General features: G+C 38.1%; 1 protein-coding gene and 1 long non-coding RNA gene across 2 annotated transcripts in view; both read right to left on the bottom strand.

Moving 5' to 3' along the window:
- Nucleotides 1–1,739: 1,739 nt before the first annotated feature.
- LOC141963950 (uncharacterized) lies at nucleotides 1,740–21,961 on the bottom strand. The gene is made up of 4 exons (XR_012634238.1): nucleotides 21,801–21,961; nucleotides 19,759–19,942; nucleotides 7,964–8,143; nucleotides 1,740–2,044 (listed from the first exon to the last, which is right to left on the bottom strand). It is a non-coding gene; the product is annotated as an uncharacterized LOC141963950 (long non-coding RNA).
- A 381-nt stretch (nucleotides 21,962–22,342) lies between these two features.
- The window catches only part of CDH11 (cadherin 11), a 96,588-nt gene continuing 93,427 nt past the window's right edge, over nucleotides 22,343–25,503 (bottom strand). Inside the window, exon 14 of the mRNA XM_074912947.1 lies at nucleotides 22,343–25,249. Within this exon, the coding sequence (XP_074769048.1) occupies nucleotides 24,753–25,249 (497 nt within the window). The 3' untranslated portion in view covers nucleotides 22,343–24,752. The remainder of the gene's footprint in view (nucleotides 25,250–25,503) is intronic.

The raw sequence follows: 25,503 nt of genomic DNA, 5'->3' as shown, positions 1-25,503 counted from the left end.
ATTGGCTTGGTCTTGCCCAGAGGCAGGTCCAATTTGGAGCTGGGGGAGCTTCTAGAAGCTTCTCACAGGAGCCACCCCTTTGCTTCCCCCGTCCCCCCCTGCCACCAGAACTCCACCACACAAACCCAATAAAGAAGTCCTGAAGACTTTGATCATTCAGTGATCTAAGCCCAGTGTTGTTCTGGATTCCATGATCCGACCACACCACTTGCCTCTCTGGACTGAACCACCTAGCTTATGGTTTATGATGAACAGCAAGGATTAAAACTCTCAACTAAAAGCTTGATATTCAGCTTGATATTCTTAGTAAATCTCTGCGTCTAAATCCAGAACATCTTAATTCCCATTGTTTTAAACCTACTTGACTCAAGTCAAGTCACTAGTCAGTGATGAGAGTCACTGTTTCTGACTAAAATACTGACACTGACTGGTGTCCCTATCCCATGTCGGGGAGGTTTTGATATGATCCCAAGAGAGATATTAAGACACAAACGAGGTCAAATCCCATACACCCAGAACATTTTTTATTATTAAAAGTGAAGAGGGGTAGTGATAGGACAGAATGGATGGAAAAGACAGAAATCAAGCAAGCATCTGGAATAGTCACAAGAATAGTCACCACCATGCACGCAGTGGTGTCCCGTTGGTCCGCAGTCTTCAGTTCTTCAGTGGTGGGTACACACGCAAAGTTTTCTGTTGCCTTTTTTAAGTTCATTGTATCCTCTGATTAGCATATCTGTCCACCTTTAGCTTTTCCTCTGGTCCCACAGGTTTTTGCTGACTTCATGCTTCTTGAGCAATCATCCCTCTTCTGGGGCAGAAAGGTTCACCTCTTATCAGTTCATTAGCAATGCATGCACCGTGTCTGGCGTACACAACAGAGTCACAAATGGCTACAGTACAGAGCCAGTGATAAACATTTGGTTTCACTCAGTCCAGTTTCCCTCTTTGAGGTTTATCAAGGAATTTGACAACCCAACTGCAAAGGAGTGGGGGGTGCATCCTTCAAGACACTCCTGCTTCCTTGGGTGACAGTTCCTTAGACTAATCCAAAGGCTGAGCTTGTCCTTGAGGTTTACACAGACACAAGCAAGCTTTGAGACAGTCATTTGACATTTCAGTCTCTCACAACTGGTTCAAAATAAGGCTTGAAAATCAGCTGCAGATCTTATTAAGATACCCTTAATCTAATCTCTAATTAGGTTTTATAGGAAACATTAAGCATACAGAAAACCAGAATTTTCTAATAGACATAATTCAATGCACCTATCTGAATTTATGAATACTGTAGTTAATAACTAAATATTTTGATAATAATAGTATTGTGTAAGAATAAAGTATTTTATTTGCATACTTTAACCTATGGGGAAAGTTTTAGATGAGATATTTTCTAAATCAATGTGACATCAGATGTCCTATTCAAACCTTTAATTGCACTAGATAACCATATTAATTAACATTTCTGACTGAAAAAATTGCTTAGTTAGCAATGTATTCTTTTATTTCTAAGACTTAATTAGACTTCAATATTAACATCCGATACATTTGTTTCAGTCTCCATGGCGGGGGTGAGAGAAGGAAACATACTGAGGTCATATGCTACAGAAGCTTTTCTGTAATTTTCAGTAGCAAATAAAGGCTTTACATTATCTGTTGAAGTAATACTTTCAAGGCACAAAGTGCCTTCACACTAACATGTAATTGCTACTAACATGTAATTGCTGAGGAGAGAGGAAAAATTGATTTTTTTGTAGTAGGAAATAGCAAAAAAAAAAAAAATCTTGTACCTGGAGAGGAAATTTTAGTGTTTTTTTCTCATTATTTTAATGTGTTTCTACAGTGCTTGCAGGGTTAATAGAGAGATTTGTCAGTATTCTAGTTTCTTCGTATTAGTGCATTGTGTCAGATATTTCCTAGAGAATATCTTCTTCCATCGTCATTCTGCACATGAACTTGTCAGAAATTCCTGATAAACAGACTAAACAAGATTTTTCCACATTATTTTCTTCCACCTTGCTTTCCACTTCTTCGTAGTTGCATTAAACTGCAACGATAAAACATTTGACAGTCCTGTACACATTAGGTGAGCACATGCTGACCGTCTTGAAACATTGATTCAAAAATTCTGAGGTCTATATACCTCAACACGTATGCTAACATGACCACATAGGCGGGAGCATTATAGATACATACAACCTGAATGAGTTTTATAATAGAACTTATCTGCAGAGGTGGAAAGGTAGGATGTAAGAGCCCAAGTTTTTTGTCCTGTCCTTGTCACCTGATGATATCTGATCTTACACACATCTCTTTGGACCTCAGTATTCCTCAGTCAGCCAAAGTTCTGAATTCCATTTTACTCTGGTCTTACCAGCTCTGAAAATCAGTTCCTTTGTTGATCTGACTGATTCCTCAACCAGACACAAGGAGCATTGTCCAACTCCCAGCATTTGGTTGCCAGGAGGACGGTGGCTCAGTGTTCTCTAGTCACCCAAGACCCAGGCCCATAAAACAGTTGGATGCGATGCTGACTCAAATTCCAATTTTAAATGCTTTGCTGAAAGACTGCATATGGAACCTATGTTGCCATGAAGATAAAACTGGTCCTGCTCTCCTTGTTATAACATTAAGTTTATCATGCTGTCTATCTGCCTGTATTAAAAACAGACTTCCCTGGTGGAATGCTGAAGTTAAAAAACGAGCTCACCAAAGTCAGGAAAAACACAGATAATGCTCTGCTTTACTTGTCAGCTGATCCTACCATTTGCCATTCCTTAAAAGATAGGTATCTCACAGCGAGCTGTTGTTAATGCCAGATGGGCAGATCTTTCTCTGTAGATAAGTGGGTGCTGGAAGCCCTCTGCCAAAATAATGTCTGGAATTCTGGAAAAGGAGAGCTCCACATTGACTGGAAATGAGACCCAGCAGGCGCTGCAGGGCCATTGGAGCTGGAGAACTTGCTCAGAACTGTAAAATTATTTCTTGGTTATGCAGAAAGCCTGTTCAAATTTCTTTTATAAGATCAAATGTTGTGGAGGGAAATGCATTTGAATCAAAGTAGAAGGGAGTGTGCTATGTTCACCCTCCCAACTGAGGGTGCCTTAGTTTATAGCTTGGTTATACATCTCATTTTCAAAGATCCCAAAAAGCCATCAAGATGTCATCAGACTTCAGTTCAGACTCTGAAGCTTTGTCTCCTATGGATGCTTTTTGAAGTTTAATGACAGATCAGGAAGGGGGTAGGCAGGAAAATTAATGGTACCTATGGAAGTAATTAATTCATACACTTGGTATTTTGTGCCTAAATTCATAATTCTAGGTGAAATCAGCCTTTCTGAACAGCTGCCCAGAACATTTATGTAGGCCATAGACTTTATGCTGGCCTATAGAGAAGGAAATTCTTATATTCAATAGTGATTCTTTGTTTAGTTTATGTAGCCAAATACTTTGTATTTTAAACTGACGTGAAAAGACTGTCTCGCTACACTGTGGTTTAGAAAAATCCATTCAGTCAGGGAAAAATGTTGTGGTGACCAATTAAGGGAACATTCCTTAAAACCCAGCAGTTTAATTTTAAAATGTCTTGTTTCTTCTGTCTGTTAATCCTAAACAAGCCCTGGACATTTTTGAACTATGCAACTAATCCTGAGAACACTCACTCATGCAAATTGTAGCTTAGAATGGGAATAAAAGATTATGTTATCGGGTTTCATATCTAGGATATGCAGGACTTCACAGTTTAGATTACAGAAATGGCACTACTCTTCTCAGGTAACAAAACATACTTTAACCTTGCACAAGTACTGCTTTCCTATCGTTAAGGTAAACAGAATGAATAATAATAGTAGTATTCAGCCTGTTCATGATGGAAGGCAGTATCTGTACCAAAATGCAGTTCATAAAACTGAAATTGGCCTACTTGCTTAAAAATCCTTCAAGTGTATTAACACCCCAAATGCCATGAATAGCTCATAGGATTTTTTAAAAGGTATGAGACTAAAGCTTGCTCCAGCATGTTTGACATTTGCGTGAGTAGAGGATGCCTTCTTATAGAAGAGAGCAGGATTGATTTGCTAATAGAAGTTTCTCCATTTCTTCTGCCTCTGTATCTATGGGTCATCCAGCCACAAGCTATCAATCAGACATGGTGGGTACTTACTTGTGGGAAGAGGAGGAGAGAGTGAGATCATAGCCCTAGATGATACGGTCATAGTAAATTATTCATTGTGATGTATATATAGCATCTGCCTTAAGTGGTACTTCAGCAACACGAAACACGACAGCTTGTTTCTTTGTTTCTAATAGTTAAATAGACAAAAAGCCTGAGACTTCTTTCTACTATTTCACATTTTTGTGGTTTTTCTTTTCCTTTTTTTTTTTAAATTCATGAATGTGCACTTTATATGAAATAATATGATGAAAGAATGAAGATGGCATTAACAGTAGGACAGAACTCCTTTTCTAAAGCACTATGTAAAAGCATCTTGCATGCATTGACATTACTCTTCTCATATAAATTTAAAATATGTATTTCAAAACTTTTCCATGCTTCTAAACCATAAATATTTAATTCTTAGTATTATCATCAATCATGTTAGATGATCTATGAAAGATATTGGTGGTAAAAGCTTCTTGTGCTGTTTGCTCTAGACCTCCAAAAGCACTCCAGGTTCATGGGAGAGCTTCTAAGGAGCTGATGGCAGAGGGGGGCCATTGATTAATGGCTCTCTGGGACACTCTGACACCTCTGCTTGCATCAGAGAGATATGAGACAGCCAGAGTCTGCCAGAGAGCAGTGCTTTATACAAGCGAGGCAAAGGTTAGCAGTACGGAGGAATTCCTGCAAGAAACGTGAGATATGCAGCTTCCTCTGGGGCAGGATAATGGTCTGCAAAGGGGAGTAATAGAGTGAAGGATCGTTTTGTAGTACTCAAGCAAAAACAAGAGACAAGACAGATGATGTTAAAGGGTTAGAATAAAAGTAAGAATAAGAATCCACAGAGAAATGAAACTTAAAGTATGTCAAGTGTGGTTTGTTGTTTGTTTTTTTTTTTTTTTTAAGTATAGTTTAATTTATCATCCATAACAGAGAGCTTTTGTCATGAGGGTTTTGTTTATTCATTCTTTTATATCATAATTTGCCATGCTAAACGAAGTGCACTTCTCCATTGTGGAAGGAGCATCACCAATACACCTAATGGTGCAGCCCTTATTTAGCTAAAATAATGCCTACATTATAGTGGTGCAAGGAAAATTCAGATAGATTAGTTAGAGTTGTCTGGTCTGCAAAATGTGTGTTATTTGTGATAACTGGCACAAACCATCTATCGTAGTAAGGCAGTTTTCATGACCCAAGAACATTGCTAACATTTCTTCCATGTAAAACAGAAGAGAATGCAGAAATTTGCAATGCTTAGTCATCCATTTATCCCAGCACTATACCTTTGGAAGTGTCCAGATTCACATCCTTCACAAGAAAATGGAAAAATTGTGGTTTAGGTTAACTTTATAATTTCCCCTGACTGTGCTTAAAATTCATAATACTAAACAAGTAGACTTCTTGTAATCAATTTCCACTTGAAGTCACTGGAATATTTTTCCTTGAGTAAAATGTCATCCCACAGGTTGCATTTCTGACCAAGCAGAGGGTTTTGTTATTTACAGATCTAACTATTAGTAAATGCCGAGCATGGAAATAAAGGTGGCTTTAAATTTTGCAAATATCATCTGTAAAGAAAGGCACAAAACAGCCTTGGGAGAATTCTGTAAACAGGGTTTGATTCAAGGAACCTGGGAATCATTGGAGGGAAAAAATAATTTGGCTTCAATGAGCATTGACTTAGTATTCAAAGTAGGAAATTTTGACACATTTCAGAGTGCTTTGTATTAGCACAAATGAGCCAGGAGCACAAATCCTTGGAATGGGAATTATTTCAAAGTTATTGTAGACTGACATCACTGACTGTGTTTAACTGCATGCTTTTCAGTGGGAAAGGTAAGGGAGAAAGGTCCATCACTGCATGACAATACAAACTTGTGCTCAGCATGGAGCCTGAAAAGGACAAACATCTACAGCATCTTCTATATGTGGATGCGTGAAGCCTAAAAGCATTATTCGAAGCTCCTAATCCCATGGGTGCACTGTTACACAGCAAACGATTAACTGGTGGCCTTGGAAAGAGAACTGCAGGTGGAAAAGGCAAAATGTCAAGTATATATACTGCTTGACATGGAGATATGTACATGAATGAAAATCCCCTACAGGAACTCAAGAAAAAAGGTTTCTTTGGGCCAAGAAGGAGGTATTTAGAAAGCTCCTCAAAGAGCTTTTATAGGAACAGTCATTTGAGAGACATTTTGAGACCACAAGGATAGATCTTTCAGTTATGTCAAGTGCATTACTCGTAACAGATCATACAACCCACGTGAGCAGTGCTCGTTTTCAAAATGCAATAGGAGAGCAACACAACGTAAACTCAGTCTTTCGACAACAGTTGAGGATTAGTAAATGTCATTTTACACAGACAAATCTTTGCTGCTTGAAGCAGCAAAACCAAAAATACTGCATTCTTTCACTAAAAGAACGTAATTTAACACTATTTGTCATTACTGTAACCAGACAGAATGGCCAGAGGGCATTGTAAACAAAGGGTTTATTTGCTACATGGCATAACTGGGCATAACCGTAAACAATTATAGTTTGTGTCGTGCTTGCTTTCTTTGCTACAATGGCTCTGAGAGGCATCACTATAATCCAAAAGCACAAGATTTTTAAAAAGGCATTTAAGACAATTTTTTTTAGGTAAATAGGCATCTAGTGGAATTTTGTTGCCTATAACTATTTTTAAAAAATCCCACTAGAGACCCTACACCAGTGAAGTAACTTTAAGAAATCACTCTTGTAATTTCTTAAGTTTTGAAGGGCCCCTTCTTCTTCCCCAGGTCTGTGAGATTTTGACCGTGCCTTTCTTATGGACTTAGGCCTTTAACTTAGGTTGCTACAACTGAAAAGGAAATCTGTGACAGGAGTTTTGCTAGTTTAAAAATCTTAAAAGTACAGTCTCACTAGGGAGAGAGGTTTGGAAATAAAAGGATAAGCTAATTACTTATAATTAGGTCAGACTGAGTAGGTTGATTGCCATAATTAACATAGCCTAATGAGTGTCCTCAGGGATTTTACTTGGATATACCAGGTGAAATCTGGTAAAAGTGGTATCTACTCTGCTCTTGTGGTGTGAGGGCATTTACAGCTCCCGCCTAAAGCAGACATGCGAGCAGGGACGTGTGTGGGAGGCTGGGAGCACTGCAGGCGCCGCGCGTGGTGCGGCTTGGAGAGCATCGGGGAAATGTAGGTTAGTGTGCTGGAAGGCTAAGCAGACTGGGTTAACCTGAGCGCTCTCGGGAGGGAAGGATGTGTGGGCTGGGGAAACACTCCTGAGCTAGCAATGGGGGAGCTGGGTGAAGCTTGTAAGTAGGTAGAGATCTGCATCAAAGCAAACTGCAGCATTTCTTAATTGAAAAGGAATCTCTAGAAAGTAGAGAAGGAGTATTCATATGGCTCAAATAGCTAGGGGAACTTCTTACAGACTGAGTTAACCAGAGGTACGCAGACTGTGCATGTAAATATTTCACACAGAAATAATGAGTCATGAAATTTCCCTTCCTATAGCTTCTTGCAGGATAAGCTCAGACAAGATCCTGTGGGATCCCATATTGAGTCTGTGCTAGCAGTTGTGCCTGACTGCACAACATTCTCCTACAGCACAACATTTTCCTACCTGCCCTTGTCTCACTGTAGGAACACTTTCTTCCTTCAGCCTGGTTGCTTTAATCATCTCTATGACACACATAAAATGAAAGTGAATAATAGCCAAGTGGACCCAAATAATTAACAGCAAAGAGGATAGAAAAGAACCACAGACTGAGTTACTTCAAGAGCACTTAGGAAAAGCACTGTACACACCTTGAAAGTTAGCATGAGCAAAAATCCTGACATGGCCCTCATGCCGCTTTCCATCCGGGTTTTCAAAATTTCAGGCTACATCCAAGCCTTGACTTTTACAAGCAGTATCATTCCAGTAGTCCTCATTTGTACTGCAGGGAAACACCAGCTCAAGCGCTTTGTTGACAAAATGGCAGTTGCCTGACAAGGAGAGAGAAGATATAAAAATGTCTGGTACAAATCATTTAGTACCTAATAGGAGACAAGACAATTTCTTCACAGAGAGACTGACAGGAGGGTAATGAAGGCTGACTGGTATTGCCCAGTTCTTAATATAATGTGTAGCTCAATTAAAAAAATGTTTTTCATCTCAACTGACCTCAGGCTCTTATGTTTTTAAGAAGGCTTCCAGGTCTTTCATAGGTATTCAGTGGTATGGTGAAGGCAAATAAAAACACCCAACTGCATTTCTCTTATTTGAGCAATATCGATGCTTCTCTACTGCCTCTTTGGAAATTGTAACTTGGGTGTGGGGTTTTTTTATTCATAGTTAAAGTGGGTGTCTGAGGTAACAAAATGGTTAGAGGATCTACAAGACCCACAGCTATTTATATATATACAAAACCAATTTATTACTAGAACTGTGTGGAAAATGCAGACACTTGACATTGATGTGCATTTTCAAATCACATACTGCTTTCATTGAAATATTTATGCCCCAAAAAGCCCAAACACAAAACTTTAGAAAAATGAAAATATTTAGTTCTGACATATTTTAAATACATCTCCCTCTTTCCATTTGCATTAGTTTTCCTTTGGAAGTTTATGTAAACTTTCCCCCTGAATCACACAGAGGTGTTCTTAAAATACTGAAGTCTCACGTTAAGTGTTCATTGCAGATCAAAGTAAATGTTTTCATTCTCTAGCAAGCTTCTAATCCATTCCTATCCCTCCCAAACATTAAAAACATTGTTCTGACAAATCTAACATTTTTTTCAATTAAAAAAATAAAACAGCCAACCACTTAATTTGGAGGCAATATGGACAGCATCCTGATCAAACACAGCCAGGCGCTCATGCTGCCACATTTTTATCTGGACATCTAACAGGGAGAACAACTGTTAAAAATGACTATCGTATTGCAAATGTTGGTAATCAACAACAGCAGTTAGGCACTCGGAGGTCCATTTTATCTCTTGTTTCTTTCATGGTTACTCTCTCCAGGTTACCATCAATGTCTCACCCATACATTTTTAGTCATCTAGGACCTGTCAAAATTAGCCTCATTTTCCCTCCCACCTGTATTAAACATTCCTGTTCCTGTTACCTTCTTGCAGGAGAGGACTATTGGGGTTCAGAATTTTAATTACTGCATTGGAAAGAACATTACCCTTGACCCAATGAAAAACAATCCACCATTGTCTTACAATTATAGACCATTTTCAAGAGGACCATTGTAAGTCTGCAGTTCACAGGTACGGCTGTCAGCCTCGAAATCCCACACTGATGCCAAGGGGTATGTAGCAGCCACTGGAGGAACTGTGACCAAAATGAATGAGTTCCATTGAAACTGGTGCTAAAAGAAAAGACTCATAGACTCTTAACCAGCACAAGATTGTTCATTATAAAAAAAAAAAAAAAAAAAAAAAAGTGCCTCTACATTTTAAACTAATGATGACTTTTAGGCATGGTGTAATTATAGCACCAGTGGGAACCCATATGTCACCGAACTTTCAAATGTAAAGGTTGCGCCTACAAAATGAAGCCGTATATTCCCATTAATTGAAGTAGTTGATTTCCAGTTACACAATATTAGTTTTAATGGTGAGACTATTAGAAAGTCTCTGAGGTTTTTTTTTTTGCTATTGATCTGTAGTGTTAAGGTGGCACACTTTAAACCGATCAAAGTTGGTAAGAGGGTGACATTCATGCCAGCAGTTATAAATATACGTGGCTCTTACAGTTGTCGTCTGTAAGTTAGCATTAGAATAACCTTGGAGGAATGGTAGTTCTGTGCTGTCAGCACAGCCTGCACAGCTAGAGCATAAAGGATTAGCAAGAGAAATTTTGATGAGGGTATTTACTACTAATGACTGCCTTCAAAATTGCCTTTTATCTACAGCTTTTCAAAGCATTTTCCATTCATTAAGCCTTATAAAACCTTTGTAAAATTGGTAGAAGATATAGAAATGCAGATATCTTTGTGCCAAAACACACAGTAATACTTTGACAGAAAAGGGCAGCAGTACACACTAAACATTATTTAAAATAGGAATTGCACAATTTTACAGTGATGCTATCTCTCTGTTAATTAGAGTTTGACCAGAACAGGGGAACAGTCCTGCTCTTAAGAAAAATGGTGTGGAATAATTGGTAAATAGTGCTCAGGCCTTCTGTTTTGTATTGTAGAAGTAAGACAGATGTATGTTATGCAGTGATATATAAAAAAACAAAAACAAACAAAAAAAAACCAACCAAAAGTTAAGCATATGAATGGCACCTGTTCTTTTATTGTAATAAAATCTGCTGTTTAAACTGCCATCCCCAAGACAGCAAAAGCAGTTAGTCAGGCCTTCTAAACTGAAAACACTAAGGTTTCTAAACTGAAAACTCTAAGATTTAAAAAATAATAAATGTAGCGTAAATGAGCTCAGCCTGACTGCATTAGCAATACCTCAAATGTGCAGACAACGACATCTTTTAGGATAAATTAGTAAAGAACAACGCATGGACCAGAAGCGTAGCCAGCGGCTACACGAGGTGCTGCCCAGTTACCAGGAGCCAGCTCTGATGGCACCAGTATGGGAGTTTATGTCTCTAATCCCTTACACTGTTTTTCATTTGGGCAGCTCTAGGGTGGTTAACACCTTCGCTAATGACCTGGTTGAGGGGACTGAATGCACCCTCAGCAGGTTTGCAGATGATATAAAACTGGGAGAAGCAGCTGATACACCAGATGGGTGTGCTGCCCCCCCAGGGGGGCTGCAACAGCCTGAAGAAATTGGTATGTGAAGACTCTCTTATGGCAGAGTCATGAGAAGTAAATCTTTAGGGGTGTGGATTTTGGTTGAGTCTTTCTTTCTTTCTTTCTTTTTCTTTCTTTCTTTCTTTCTTTCTTTCTTTCTTTCTTTCTTTCTTTCTTTCTTTCTTTCTTTCTTTCTTTCTTTCTTTCTTTCTTTCTTTCTTTCTTTCCTTCTTTCTTTCCTTCTTCCTTTCTTTCTTTCTTTCTTTCTTTCTTTCTTTCTTTCTTTCTTTCTTTCTTTCTTTCTTTCTTCCTTCCTTCCTTCCTTCCTTTCTTTCTTTCTTTCTTTCTTTCTTTCTTTCTTTCTTTCTTTCTTTCTTTCTTTCTTTCTTTCTTTCTCTCTTTCATTCTCTCATTCTCTGTCCACTAATTATTACTTTTTTAATAATGGGTTAAGTCTCAGTGTTGCTGTTTAAATTTTTGGTTACTTGAAGTAACTCAAACTTCAGCAGTTGCTATAGGAGCAATGTTTAAGGTCTATCAATACATTAGTCAGTCCTATAAAACACAAGTAATTTAATAGCATATAACTGAAATCTGCCAAAATATACAGTAATCTGTTGGAAATCTGGAGTTATATGCACATGTGTCAGTGTGAGTCAATGAATGATACACATTTTTAAAAAAAATGTAGAAACTCATTTTTACTTGGAAATGCCTTGTGGAACGAGCTTCACAGTATCTCTGAACATTTTTAAAGGGGAAGACATAAAAGATAATACACAGGATGACTTGCAGAATCAGCCGTGCACTGTTCAAATGGCTACAGGAATTTTTTGCGTCAGTAAGTGATAGCACCTCCCTGAAGTGATCAGAAGACTTGGTAAGAATGAAGGGTCATCATCACAGTGAGTAAAATGTTGCAATCCAATTTGATTTCCAGGAAGTTTTATTGCTTAGTTAGTTTTCTTATTGCTTTATCATTTCAGCTCATTAAACCAGCCAGAATTTAACTCCATTTAAATATATATATATATATATATATATATATATATATATATTTCTGCCATTTAGATAGTACAGAAGAAGGTTGGATGTGCACCAGAGATGGTACACTGAGAATGTGGGGGAGGCAACAGGAGGGTACAAGAAGGAGCTTTGCAGCTCCCCCCATAACTTTCCTAATGGTTTGTAGAGGGTACGTATGCAAATTTGCTCTTTAATTTTTGCTGGGTTTGAAAATCCCCACTAACCTAGCATAAAGGCCTAATCATGTCAATAATGGTTACAATAAGGTTGTTATAATAAAAAAAAAAAAAAAAAAAAAAAAAAGTCTTTTGTAGGTAACTTCTAAGAGCTTATGAAGTAATCAGGTTTTTTGTTTCTTAGGGCTGTAAAGCTGTAACTCTCTTGATCAAGGAGTCACTTGTTGGGTGAGAAGAAGTGCTCTCATTCCTGCGTGGAGTGCAGCAAGCTAGATTTCAGTTTCCAGTGTTCATTCTGGTTAAAATATTCCCATTCTGTAGTGTTAATCTATTCTTTAATAGTCCGGCTCTGGACATCGAAACTCACTGTAGGATTTTTTTCCACCCAGTTTGAGTCACAGCATTTTCAATTATTTAGATAGAAAACAAACAAGCAAGCAAAAAATTGCTTAGTTTCACAAGAAGATGGAAACTTTCAAATAGGTTCATGGAGCACAGATCCTTTTACAGTGAGGAACTCAGGAAAAGCTTTGAAAAAAAGCACACTTCATATTTAGGGTCCTTTTGACGCCCGCACTAGTCACCAACATTGCTGTGAAGTCTTTTAAATGCTTCTTTTGTATACAATTGGCACACAGCTCAGTTAAAACAGCTAATTTTTCATCAGAGATATGAAAAAGCATTAAATAAGCATGTGGATTTCTTTTATAAGGATTGCATTGGCTATTGCAGTACCATTGAAAAAAGACAGCTACATTTCAGTACTTAATGTGACTGTAATAACTGCATGGCCACAAACCATTAGGTTCTTCAGCTGATAGGTGATTAATTTCCAGGGAACATATGTTGAGAGAATAACATATTTCCCCAGACCTCCTCCCCAAAAGGATCTTACAAAGCAGTGTAAATGCTTTATAGTTACTGACAGAAAAAGATGAAAAAATAGAAGAATAAGAATTAAAAAATTATTCCAGCAAAACTACTTCTAGTGTCTTGGACACTAGAGGAAAAATAAATATTCCCACAATTTCTGGAAAGTTCTGTTAGGTAATACAGTGGTCTTGAGGAAAAAATAATTGCAGCTAACTTACTGTGAGCATGAAATGCACCATTGTTTTTCCCTGACTTCTGAAACTGAGTAATGCAGGTTCATAAAATGACTGTAATTTCTTAAGAAAACTTGTTTAAACTCCTTTGAAATAAACAGAAATGTCATTATGCTGACCCCTCCCACATCCTGTTTTAACCATCCTTATAGGAGCTCAGTGCTCAAGCTCATCCATGGAGTCTGATGCTGAGCCTGGGGAGGTCAAGTTGAGGATCAAAAATTTTCTGCTCAGACTCTTTAGAGAATTTAGCTGCCAAGTACTAACAGGTCTTCAATGACCATCTGCAAACTGAGATTTGGTTTTTCCACTCTCTGAAGCTTATACATTTTTTACATTTGGATGGGTTTTCTTAGGGAGAGCTAAGTGTAAATCAGTGATGACATGGTTATTCTCCTGCCAGTTTCCACATCCCAGCTCCAAATCTTAGAAATGATGAAATTTCATAACAAAAACAGTTGTCAGGATTCTTTTAATCTTAGCTCTAACATTTTTACTAAAAATTTTCACCTACTCTGTTCCTCTAAAAACTTTATTAAAAAAACCTAATCCAGGAGAAAAAAAAAAATTAGTCTAAATAGTTTATATTTGACAATTTATGAATGTGTGCGTTTGTGTGTGTCTGTCTGTCCAGGTTGGATATCATAATGTGAAGTTACAGTGCTGTCTACAGTGTTATTGTGTAAGGACATTTCAACAGGGTTTTCAAGGCTGTCTTATGTCAAAGCAAATGTTTGAAAAATAGTGAACAACTAAATCTGTCTTTAAAACTCGCTATTTATCGTGTAAGCTTTCAACATATGGACTTAAATATCAGTATCAAAGTCATCTATTTCACCTGTCTCATTACAGAAGTATATGTAACAGCTATAAGAATATAAGGGTTATATAAGATTGTATCCACTATTTATGTATTATTGTATCCAACACATATGTCCTTTCCATATGGGATGTTCTCACTGTACAGAACATGGTAGGTTCCAAGTATAACTCAACAGAAGCATTCAACCTTTGATTTTAAAACTGTTATCATCTCCACTTCAACAACCCACGTTGAAAGGAAATTCCAGATTGTGGGGGAGAAATGGCTGCCAATCTGAATAAGGAGGAACATCGTCAGATGGCAGGGAAGTATTTGTACTAGTTGTATTAACAGAAGCAATGACCTTTACACACTCCAAAACAAGCCATATGGGCCTTGGATCACAGCAACCGTTTGTCAAGCAAAACTCCTGAATCATTTCAAGCAGTGTTCAAACACAGTCGTAAGAAGCCTGAACACAAAACGTTCTTCTAAAATGCCTTGCTGAAAGAGGGGAGATGCACCAGATTTCGAGGTAACTGCTATTTAAGCCTTCAAATCCTAAAGCAAAATTTTTTTGCATAAATTTTGGCCTATCCATTGTTGGGGATGAAAAACAGATGGGCTGCAGTTTAGCATTGCAGCAAGAATCCAAATTCAATTCTCTGGCTTGCTCTTAAGAGAGTTAATGAAAGTTGAATAATATGCACTGGCAGCCCCTAAAACCCCCTGTGTTTTTTGTTCTCTTTTCTTTGGCAGGGTGAGACTATTCTGCATTAAATTTGCATATGCCACCTTTCTCCCTAGTGTAATTCTAGTGATTCCTCTGACCTTATTTCTGATGAATATGGGCCTTAAACTTTACAAACTTTGCCTTCATTTCTTAGGCAGTCTCTGTGCTCCTTATAGTTTCAGCAAGTGAACCAGAAGGACGTGCAGAAGTGAGCAATGATTTCATATTTACCCTATTTATTCATTAAACTGGTGAGAGTGATATTATATTCCTCCATGACAACACTGATCTTTAACTGAAACAAATTAAACCCACACCATAAATTTTCTTAACGGAGAGTAATATACTGAGTTCTGGATGCTTGTGGCAAGGATATTAATGGAGTACTCAGGGTGGCAAGCAGAACACATTTTAAATGTAATCTAAAAGAGATCGAGAAATATCATCTTCCAGGAAAAACAGCAACAAAAAACAGAGACCAAATCAAGCACGTAACCTTTCCTGTGAATAGCACAAATAGAGTAAAAATAAGCATGCTGATCTCTGCCTGGAGAACCTCAGAGAGGAGGACTTAATTTGTCAGAAATCAGATCTAATAGAGCAATGCAAACAATCTTCTGAGTTTAAATGATGATGGAATTCAAAATTACAGCCAATGACTAATTCTGAAATTTCTGAGAAAGAGAGATGGAAACTGTTTGGCAGATAAGTAACTCTTAATTTGGCACATTAAGCGCAACAATCTTTTACTTGCTGGACATCCCACTTCACTGCAATTCAGCTGTGAACAAGGAAGCTTTCTGAGCGAAGCCCTTGAAGGACACATCATGTTTTGCAGCAGTGCTCTGACCTGACTCCTCCACTGCTATGTCAACAGAGATGTGCTAAACCAACAGTGGAGTCCCAGAACACAATACTATTGGAAAGGACCTCAGCAGAGAACGGATGAACGTTTTCCAGGGGTCTGTCACTATTCTTAAGGATCAGTGGGGTTATGAGATAAAGGTATTTTTAAGAGCTGCAAGTTTACATTTGAAGTCAGCAGACAGTCTAGATTCTTCAGAATGTCGCACCCTCAACTGTGGGGCCTCCTGAATGGAGCTGTTCCCATCTGCCAGACCTCAGGGCAGCCCTCTTTCTTCTAGCATAAAAGCAAACCTTTTCTCCACATCGATCTGTCTCCCTGTCTGTGTTTTGATGTTGGGTCTCTGTCATGGCAAAGCAAGCAAAGTGGTGATGGAGAATGAAGGCTGAGGTGAGCACTGAGAACCGAGTCCATTTTATAACTTCATATGTGCTCAGGTAATCTTGTTTGTCTTGTAGACTTCTATTTCTCTCCCTATACGACATTGTACCAATCAGCCATAAAACAGCTTGCCTGAATTTTTTATCCTCTCACGTTTCCCTGAAACAGCTTTCAAGACAAATAGAAAAGTGCTGGGAAACTAGGATGGATTAAGGTGAGCTCCTCCTCCTTCCCCTGCTGCCTTCACTTCAGGCAACAACTCCCTTTATATGCAGGTGGTCTTCCTAGAAAAGCTTCTTTTCATCAGTTCCCTGACTCCCCAAACCAAAAAGTGTTTTTCTGGCTGGAGGGGTGGTGGGTTTTTTTGGTGCTTTGGTCAAAGCACATTGTCCTCTTGGCAGATGCAGCTCTGCAGTTGTCACACCTACATCGCTCCCAAGACAGCCCCGGTGCCCCTGTGCTGGGCAGGGAGCCCTGAATCTCTTGCCCATCAGTGAATATTCTGGCTTGTGAGTCCCGGGAATATCTCATAAATTTTGCCCTTAGACTCTGCAGCCAACACAAATTGGTAGCAAAGAATGATAATGCCTGAGGCTTACGAAGGAGGTCACAAGAAAGGACATAGTCCAGGCTCTCAGAGAAGATTATTACAGTAACCTCCATAGTGCCAAATAAACAGAACAGCTGACTGTTACTGAAATTTGGCTCACCTCTTGTACATGTGATGGGAAGGGGCCATTTCTGCAATGAATTGCTGGCATGCGGCTTTGTGCACTGCACTAGAAGGGTTCGTTTAGGTTCCAAATTTTATAGGTGCCGTGGGAGTCTAATGCTCTTTTATTAGCACAACTCCACACTGACCTCCATGCTAAAAAAAGCAGGGACTTTCATATTATCTCATAATCCACCAAGGGCAAATAAACATTCAGAAATTCTAGTCTTTCTTTTTTCCCAACTCTCATTAAAACTGTGGTCTCTGTTATTATCACAGGCATTTTGCACTAGTTTTATATTACAGTCAAGTACAGATGCCCTGTTTTGAAGCAGAGTTAATAGCAAAGCTTTTTTTGCTAAAGTTTTTGATTATCTGCTATCTGAGAGCAGTTTACCAGCAATAGTCTCCTTGGAATATTCAGGGTTGTGCACAGCTTTTAATTCTTTAAAGAGTTTGGTGATAAGTAGCTTGTTTATGCTGTGATCTCACTTGAAAAGCAGCCAGCAGATTTCTGAATGTGCTTGTCCACTTCTTCCACCACCAAGCTGCTGGTCCAGCAGCAGAAACATGAAGCTGGTAATGCAAAAGCCATGGCTGGTATTTACAGATTAATCCAGTTAGTATTAGGTGGTTTTACAATGCACCATTGGGCACCTCAAAAAAATTCCGTGTACCTATGTTCTAGGTGCTGGTGTGGTTGTGTGTTCAGTAAGAGGGTTTCTGACCTTGCACCTCTGCACTTGAAGGAAGTTTAGTTTTGCAACTGTGAAGGGAAAGGGGAGGAGGGGGCAACAAGAAAGAAAGACTTCCTCTGTTTTGTTCTACATGTTCTAGTGGCTCAATAGCAGGTGCTGACCTTACCGGTGATTTACAGTATCTCTCACTACATCGAATTCCTGTTGGTTTCTTCTTGCCTTTTCAAAATGTTTTAAAGCAAGTCCTACGGCTTTATTTATTTTCCTCTTCTATTTTCTCCCTTTTACTACAGTTGCATATTGTTACTTACATGAATGAAACATACAATCACTTCTCTTTGGGTGGCCATGACAAAAAAATATGCCATTTTAGCAGTTCTTAGTGAGATGCTTGGTGTTATTGGAGGAATTTTTCTCCATGAAAGGAATTTTACATGACACTGGGCACTTCAGAGTAGTCTGCAGTGCAGTAACACTATGTGTAGGCACATAAAGTGTTCATATTCTTTCATTTAACGATGTTTCACCACAGCACAAGATATTAGCTTCCAGTAGTGTGGGAGCACTTAGATTACAGTAGTGTTACCTCATTATACTTACTATTATGAGTGCTACCATTTATTCACAGTAGTAAACATTGTGCTAAATAGTAAGTGTATATAGGATCTAGGCTTTAGAAAATAATACAATTATGAGTACTGAACAATCTTGAGAGCTTTTGCTTAGTGAAAAGCATTTGCTGGAGCATTGTGTAAAGCCACAGAAACAGGCAGTGCTCAGTTGTCAGAAACATATCCCTTAGAATTTTTTTTGCCCAGTTAAAGTTCTGAAAGTAATTAAATGTCTGAGATTAAATATGATTAGAGACCAAAAGTGCAGAACCTAGGGCAGTTAGCCATTTTGTCTTTGACCTCTTCTGAGACTGTTAGCAACAGTGATAGATAGTTGGATGATGATGAGTTTTGAAGTGTAGATTTCTGCTAAATCAATGGACAAGGTATGTCAAATTTCTAGTCATTTCCAAAGGGTTCTGCCAGCCCCCTCAGAAAGCTACTCTTTCATTCATTATTGCACTATACTAGAGCCACATAAATTAAGAAAATAGAAAATTATGTGCTGTGAGGTTTTTATAGTTCAATGCATCTAACTTTCCATTGTAGAAAGCAAAGAATGTAAACAACAGTTTTGCTTATATGTCTGGGTAACGTACAAGAGCTCCATAATCAATAATAGAAAATGTTACTGAGAGGCCCAATAGACCTCAAAGAGATAATGTGAATCAGCCATTAACAGTAAGTCATTACAGAACTTATTAAGTGAAGCCTTGGGGCTGTCATAGAGCCTAAAGGTTGACATAAATTTTTCATACACATTGAACTTTGCTAAATGTGCCTGCATTTGATTAATGATGACTTTCTTCAGTGTGCTAATAAGAAGAAAGAAAATATGAGCTTGGGCTGCAGCAGGGAGACCAGTCTCCTGGAAGGAAGGCCATCTTTGGCAGCAGGGGAACAATGGGGCTTCCTAAAGATGCACTGCCAAGTACAAGGGAGTTTATTACTCCCTGAAAAATTGCTCCTTACCACCCGGAGACGGGGCACTGAGCACAGCATGCGGACATGGAAAGCCGGTTCTGTAGTAGTGGATCTGAAAGCATCACAGCTCCAAAACAAAACAATAAAAAAAATCCACCCCCCCTGGCCCCCTTAAGTCCTCTGTATATCACAAAGAAAAATACTGAAGTGCTTCATATTTACAAAGCAGCTCTGTGAGAGGAGTGGTATGTCTGTAAGACCTGCTGGTGATAGAGCTGGAGGAAATTTGCCTTGGCAGCCAAAGTAGTGAGTCATGGACTCATGGAATGATTTAGGTTGGAAAAGAGGACAACAACAACAAAATAAACCCTTCACTTGCAGAAAGGCCTGAAGAACAGCATATGGATTTGGTCAATTATAACAAACATGTTTCATTTGTTTTAAAAAAAAAAAAAAAAAAGCAATTGGTAATCTCAGTCCAAAGCAGTCACAAGCCTAAGTCTCTTTCACTAAGCACCAAAAATGCTAGGCATGTCTTAAAATTCAGGGGATAGCTTTAAAAAAACTACAAAGCAAGGGTTTTTTTCTCTTTCTAGTTTTTAAACCTGTTAAAGATCTACTATTAAGCTTTTATTTTATTTTAAAAGAACACCCCTGTAATCAAGAGTCTAACAAACAGTCCTAGCCAAGACGACTCAAGATAAACCAAAAGTCTTCTCCTAGACATAGCTAGATAATCAGCAATTAGGTATCGGTCCTCATTTTACAAACTTAAAAAGAAATGCAGAAAACAAGAGATGTGTCTAGTCCTTCTTACCTCCTGGCAGTATGGGGTAGAAGATGATGTTTTATTCCCCATCACTACCAGCTGTGAATTTGACACTCCCAAGTTGCCACTCCAAAGCAGATTTCCCCCGGCCATAGGAGTGCTTTGCCCACCTATCTGCCTGGTGTTTCAGCTGTTGCTGTTCTTGATGCAGCTATAAGCTACTGCAAATGGACTAAAGAAGTACGAAAAAGAGAAGGAAAACAAAAGAAACAGGTTTTGAGTTTGGCAGTTAGGGAACTCACAAGAACTTTTATCATTTCAGGTTCAATTCCCTGCCCCAGTTAATATTTAATTATTTGTAGAACACACTTTGGCTTCAGTGGAAAGTCTGAAAGACTCTTGAAAATGATGCTTCTCTGACCTGGAAAGAGGTCTTAGAGTCACACACAGTCTAAACACGTCTCTCCCTGTCTGGGTATCTGTGTTCTCTTTCTTTTCATTGAGACATCTGAAATGCTCCCTGTACTCTGTAGAAACCCCACCATGGGTAAGCACCTGCCCCTGGACATTGGCAAAGTCCATTGTCTTGTGCATATGCACACATGAAGTTACCGTGTCGTACATGGCAAAGATGCTCTCTGTGTGTGAGGTCGTGGGTTTTGCACTTCCTCTGCTGTTAGAAGGCAGAAGACCTAATTTTGGAAGCAGGGTTTGCAGTTACTAAGGGAGGCAGTTACAAATACAGAGCTGAAGTTGGTGAGCGGGCAAGGCCCAGACTGTGCAGAGCTACAACAAGCATGTTTTTCAAATGACTATGAATCTATGACTATGAATTGGAGCTGGTTAAAACTGTTTTTCTTGTGACTTGGGTATTCGTAGCCAACCCAGCTCAGTCAGTCAAGGATTTGAAACAGCCTTCCTTACCAAATGGTGAGATTAGTGATATTAAATAATGGAAACCTTGTTCACTAGTATGCCTGGGCATGGAACTGGGTCAAACTGGTTGATCCCCAGTCTCAGTTCAAATTAGTGAAAATAATAGGAAAGCTCCAGAGACCTGCATCTAGCTAATTCTGACCAGCTCACTCATTCCCCTCCACAAGCCATTCCTTTTTCTTTTCTCTCTCCCCACCTGTTTATGTTTCGGTTTTGTTTTTGTTTTTGTTTTTGTTTTTAAATACAGAATGTGATTCTAGTGCTGATTTTTCAGCTTTGGTTACAGTAGCTCAATATTTCGATCAGTCACCGAAGTGGAAACCTGCACAGGGTCTACCTAGATTTTTGTTTACTGAGCCTTTCAATAAAAAGGATGTAATTCTGAGAATTCTGCTGGATGGGGAAGACATAAAAGAATTCTAAGCTTTTAAATCCCAGAGAGCTAAGGTTGTCTTTGTAAGCCTGATTTAAATTCCTATTCTTCACTTTTTTTTGTAAGCTTATCAGCACCAACATGGTAAAATTCAGCATTTTAGTCTGTCAGTCAGACAACAATATGGAGCCAAGAAAACATGCAAATTATTTAAAAGCTTTTCTCATCTGTGGTCATATCAGTTTCTGAGGTATCATCTTGCACAAGATCACATAAATGTTGGTGGTAAGCTTGCAAGCTTGTACCCCTTGACACAGTATGAAAAACTGCTTGATATAATGGCAAGAACATGACAGAGGCAATCTAAAAAATCCAAACCCTCCCCTTCCATATCAGTGTACATTTTGAGTTCCCTTAGCAACCAGCACCAAACTTGCATACCTAATTGCTTCTTGACGGTGATGAGAGAAATCGTGTACTAATGCATTGTGGATATACGTGAGACTGGGGGCACGTCAGGCTTGCTCAGATGAACGTTCTTCTGGTGATAAGCAGCTAGACAAGGAGCTGCATATTTTTGCCAACAGGAGGACATACGTGTACTCAGCCCACAGAATGAACAACACTCCTGGTAACGTCGCACTCTCTGTTGCGGAGGGTATTTGGAGAGATTTTGGTGTTTGTTTCCCCCCTCACCCCCCAGCGATGTCCCAGGCAGGCCAAACGAGGGCAAAAAAGAGGAGAAAACATCATCTGCACTTGCTACTGTCCCTTACCTTACCTGGCTCAGTCGCGGTGATCCTCCTTTTAATTAAGGTTTGTCTTCAAACCCACTGAAGTTGTAATTAATCTTTCAGTTGCCTTCCATGAATGTGAGGCTCAGTCCTTCCCTGAGATCAGTCAGACAGAGAGAGAGACTACTCTAAAGTAACTCGTGCAAGTAAATCCCTTCCCGGGTTGCTCAGATCCTTGGGAGCACTGTGACAAACTACAGCCCCAGCCCACCGTCTTCTCTGATTTGTGTCGAGGACTAACCCAGTACTGCTGCGCTGGGCTGGTTTTTACACTCTCAGATTATAAACCTGAGACTCCAGCGACCACTGCTGTGAAGTTTAACACAAATAAATGTCCTGTTGTTGTGCCAAAACACGCTGTTCATTTGGGGTGCTGCAGATGATACATAATGAGTATAATTCCCAGCATTTCAGAGGTAGTGTTGGCTGAGATTAGCAAGACTAACTTAATAAAGCACTATGATAATTGCATATTCACTGGGAAGGGAAAAAATAATCAAATGAAAAAGGACAAAACCAGCAGGGAAAGAAAATTTATTTCCAAGCATCTACGAGAGTGCTACAAACAATAGAGACTAAAACTCAAAGCACTTAAAACTATTAAAAAATGTAGTTGACAATGTCCTTCTTAAAAATTAAACACAAAAATGTAGAAAATGCAGTTATTAATTCTAAAATTTGCTCAAAAGTGAAATAAACCCAGATAGCATCAATGAGGATGGAGTCCTACAAATTACTTTTTTTGACTTTATTTCAATTTGTTAATTTGTAAATTGATACTCATTTCATTTTTTAATGTTTATTTAAATTTATAATGGAGAAGTGTGCAAATCTAGCAAAATATTCTTTGGATTATAAACAGAGAAAAATCAACAACCAAAGAAATTTGAACCGAGTTAATAATAAACTATAGAATTATATAGAATGCATACAGCTATAATAAAGTGAAATATTACAATAAACATTGTAGAGCAAATCTGCTGATTTAGCAAACTCTGCCTTATAAAACATAGGGATATAATGGGACAAGTGAATATGTTATGAATATAGAGCTGAAACATCATTCATAATTTTAACGAGTTAAATTTTAATCTAACTACATATATGGGGGTCTTCAGAAAAGCAATACACCAACAAATCAGATTTCCTCTCAGATCAAGCAGTTTGGTACCTGACTGCAAATGAAGGACAGGGTCTGTAAAATGAACGGTAGAAAAATGTATATAATTTCTATTTATTGCCTCTTCCCATATTGCAGCTGCTGATCTCTGACCTAAACAGCAAACTATATTAAATTTAGCAGAAGTACAGCTGTACACAGATGCTGAAAATGTTGATGCGCAGAACATATTCCAATCCCTTGCTCTTTCTGAACTAATATAAAAAAAGTTATAGATCATTTTTCGATTAAAAACATACATTACAAAGAACAACTCTGAAAGCACTCTGTATTTCTGTCACCACAAATTAAAATGTCTTCCTATCAGTAGACAATGCTATTCTACTGCAGTAAATGAAAAAAAAAAAAATCAAAAGAAAAAAAAAAAAAAAGTAAGTGCCAGGATCTTAATTACTACTCAGGTAAGGTAATTGTCAGGTAGAACAGTCTTTAGGGAACTTATAGCTAAACTGGGTCAGATTTAAGTCTCTAGAACCCGCAGAAGCTTAGCACAGATATGGAAATTCACAAGCCTGAAGTAAATTTTAAGTACAGAGTACTCCTGTCCACTTACAAAGTCATTTCTGAAACCTCTGGAATTTCTAAGATATAAGATAAATGCATATTACATGGGAAATATTGAAAAGTATTACACTTAATTTAATCCAGAAAACACAGTAGTATTATATGAAGATTCTTACTGTGTTCTGGGAGCAGCCACAAGCTGTAGATAGAGAGGGTACAAAATGTTCACCAGACATTACATTTTTTTAAATCTAAAAAACATTTGTAAAATGTACTTGATTTTTAAATAATCACTTAACAAGGCAACAAACCAACTACAAACACATAATAAATAAGGCTATTAAAAGGTCACAATTGTAGTAAATTAGTCAGAACTATAAATGGGACATTAGAAACACTATGTTTTTCCTTATATGCTTAATAACCAGAACAAGAATTAAAAAAGAATCAGTTTATTTCAAAGTCTGCTTCTTATATTGAAGCACATATTAAAGCAACAGTACAATGTTCATAAAATATAAGTGTGATGCTGTAACATTTCTTACATGTCAGAATACTGATACTTGTATGTATACTAAAATAAGAATTTTAAAATTGTACAAATAGATACATTAAAAATGACATAGAAATAGGGCGCCTCCCACTGCAACAAGACAGAGTTTTTATATCTGGCACGTATTAGTTCAAGATGAAAGTATAAGCAAAAAGATTTACAAGAATCAGCAGTAACAAGTTTGATGCTCAAGAGACATAATAATTGTACATTGTACTGTACATACATCATATGGGTTTAAGCTGGCTGAATATTATATATTTCAAGTTTAAAAATGCACTACCATATAGAGTGTCCATAGTTTAAGGCGAAATTACAGCTCAGAACTGTTATCTTTTCTAATTTGTGGAAGCTTCTTTGACATAAAAGATTTAGATGTTCATAATACACAAAAGATTTCCCTTATTTGTAGGTTTGCTTTTAACATTTTCCTTCATTTAAATATTTTGTATTTCTTAAGTGGGTTTTTTCCTTTAGTGAAGTTGGCAGCCAACTTCTGTATTTGCCTTTTGTAGGAAAAGGTACTTCACAGTATTTACCACTTTTATGTCCTTTTTTTTTTTATCAAAGGAATCCTCTCTGTCAAACTTAAATGTTTAAATGAGATTTTTCTTGATTTTTAAAAAAATACCTGCTTACATTTCTTCTGGATTCTTCAGAACATCAGACACAGTTCTTAAGGCCAAATCTTAAACTTTATTGTTAAGAATCATCATCAAAAGTGTCTTTGGAGCCATACAAGTCTGCAAGTTTCTTAAATCGAGGTCCCCAATTTTGTAGATAGTCGTAGTCCAAATCAGAATCTGTTGTTGCTGACTCTAATGAGCTAAGTGAACCAGCCACTGAGCCTCTTCCTTCATAGCCATAGATCTGAATAGAGTCATAAGGAGGAGCAGTTGGATCATTATCAGCCTCTTGTATTCTCGTGTTGATGAAATCATCAACATCAACGCTATTAGGAGCCGGCCGAAGCCCTGGTCTTGGCATATACTGATACTCAGGCTTTATGTCTTTACGAGGAATGAATCCATTGATGCCATCAGGGTTCTGCAAAGTAGCTATGTCAAAAGCTTCAGTATCTTCCTCGCCTCCACCTTCATCATCATAAGTAATAATGTTCTCTCGGACATCTTCTTCTTCAAAGACAATCAGAGGTTCTTTTTTCTGCCTTTTCAGTGTTACAAACAACACTACAATGACTACAGAAAAAAAAAAAAAGCAGCAAGTTAGACTGCACTCGCAAACAGGAGCTCCTTTATAAATAATTATTGCATTCACTGAAACGTCACAGCTTTTGTGCTGCAGCTCATCATGCATTTTTGCTAAAATCTGCATTTTTAGCATACCTAGCTAGGTAAGAGCATTGATGTTTGTACACAGAATTGAACATACTGATCTGAGGGTTTCTGTTTGGGCTGAATGCCATTGCTCTCACTAATTGCTCATTATTGCA

The sequence above is a fragment of the Athene noctua genome, chromosome 9 (genome assembly GCF_965140245.1).
Source record: "Athene noctua chromosome 9, bAthNoc1.hap1.1, whole genome shotgun sequence".
Taxonomy (NCBI): domain Eukaryota; kingdom Metazoa; phylum Chordata; class Aves; order Strigiformes; family Strigidae; genus Athene; species Athene noctua.
This window is presented reverse-complemented; position numbering and strand designations above follow the sequence as displayed.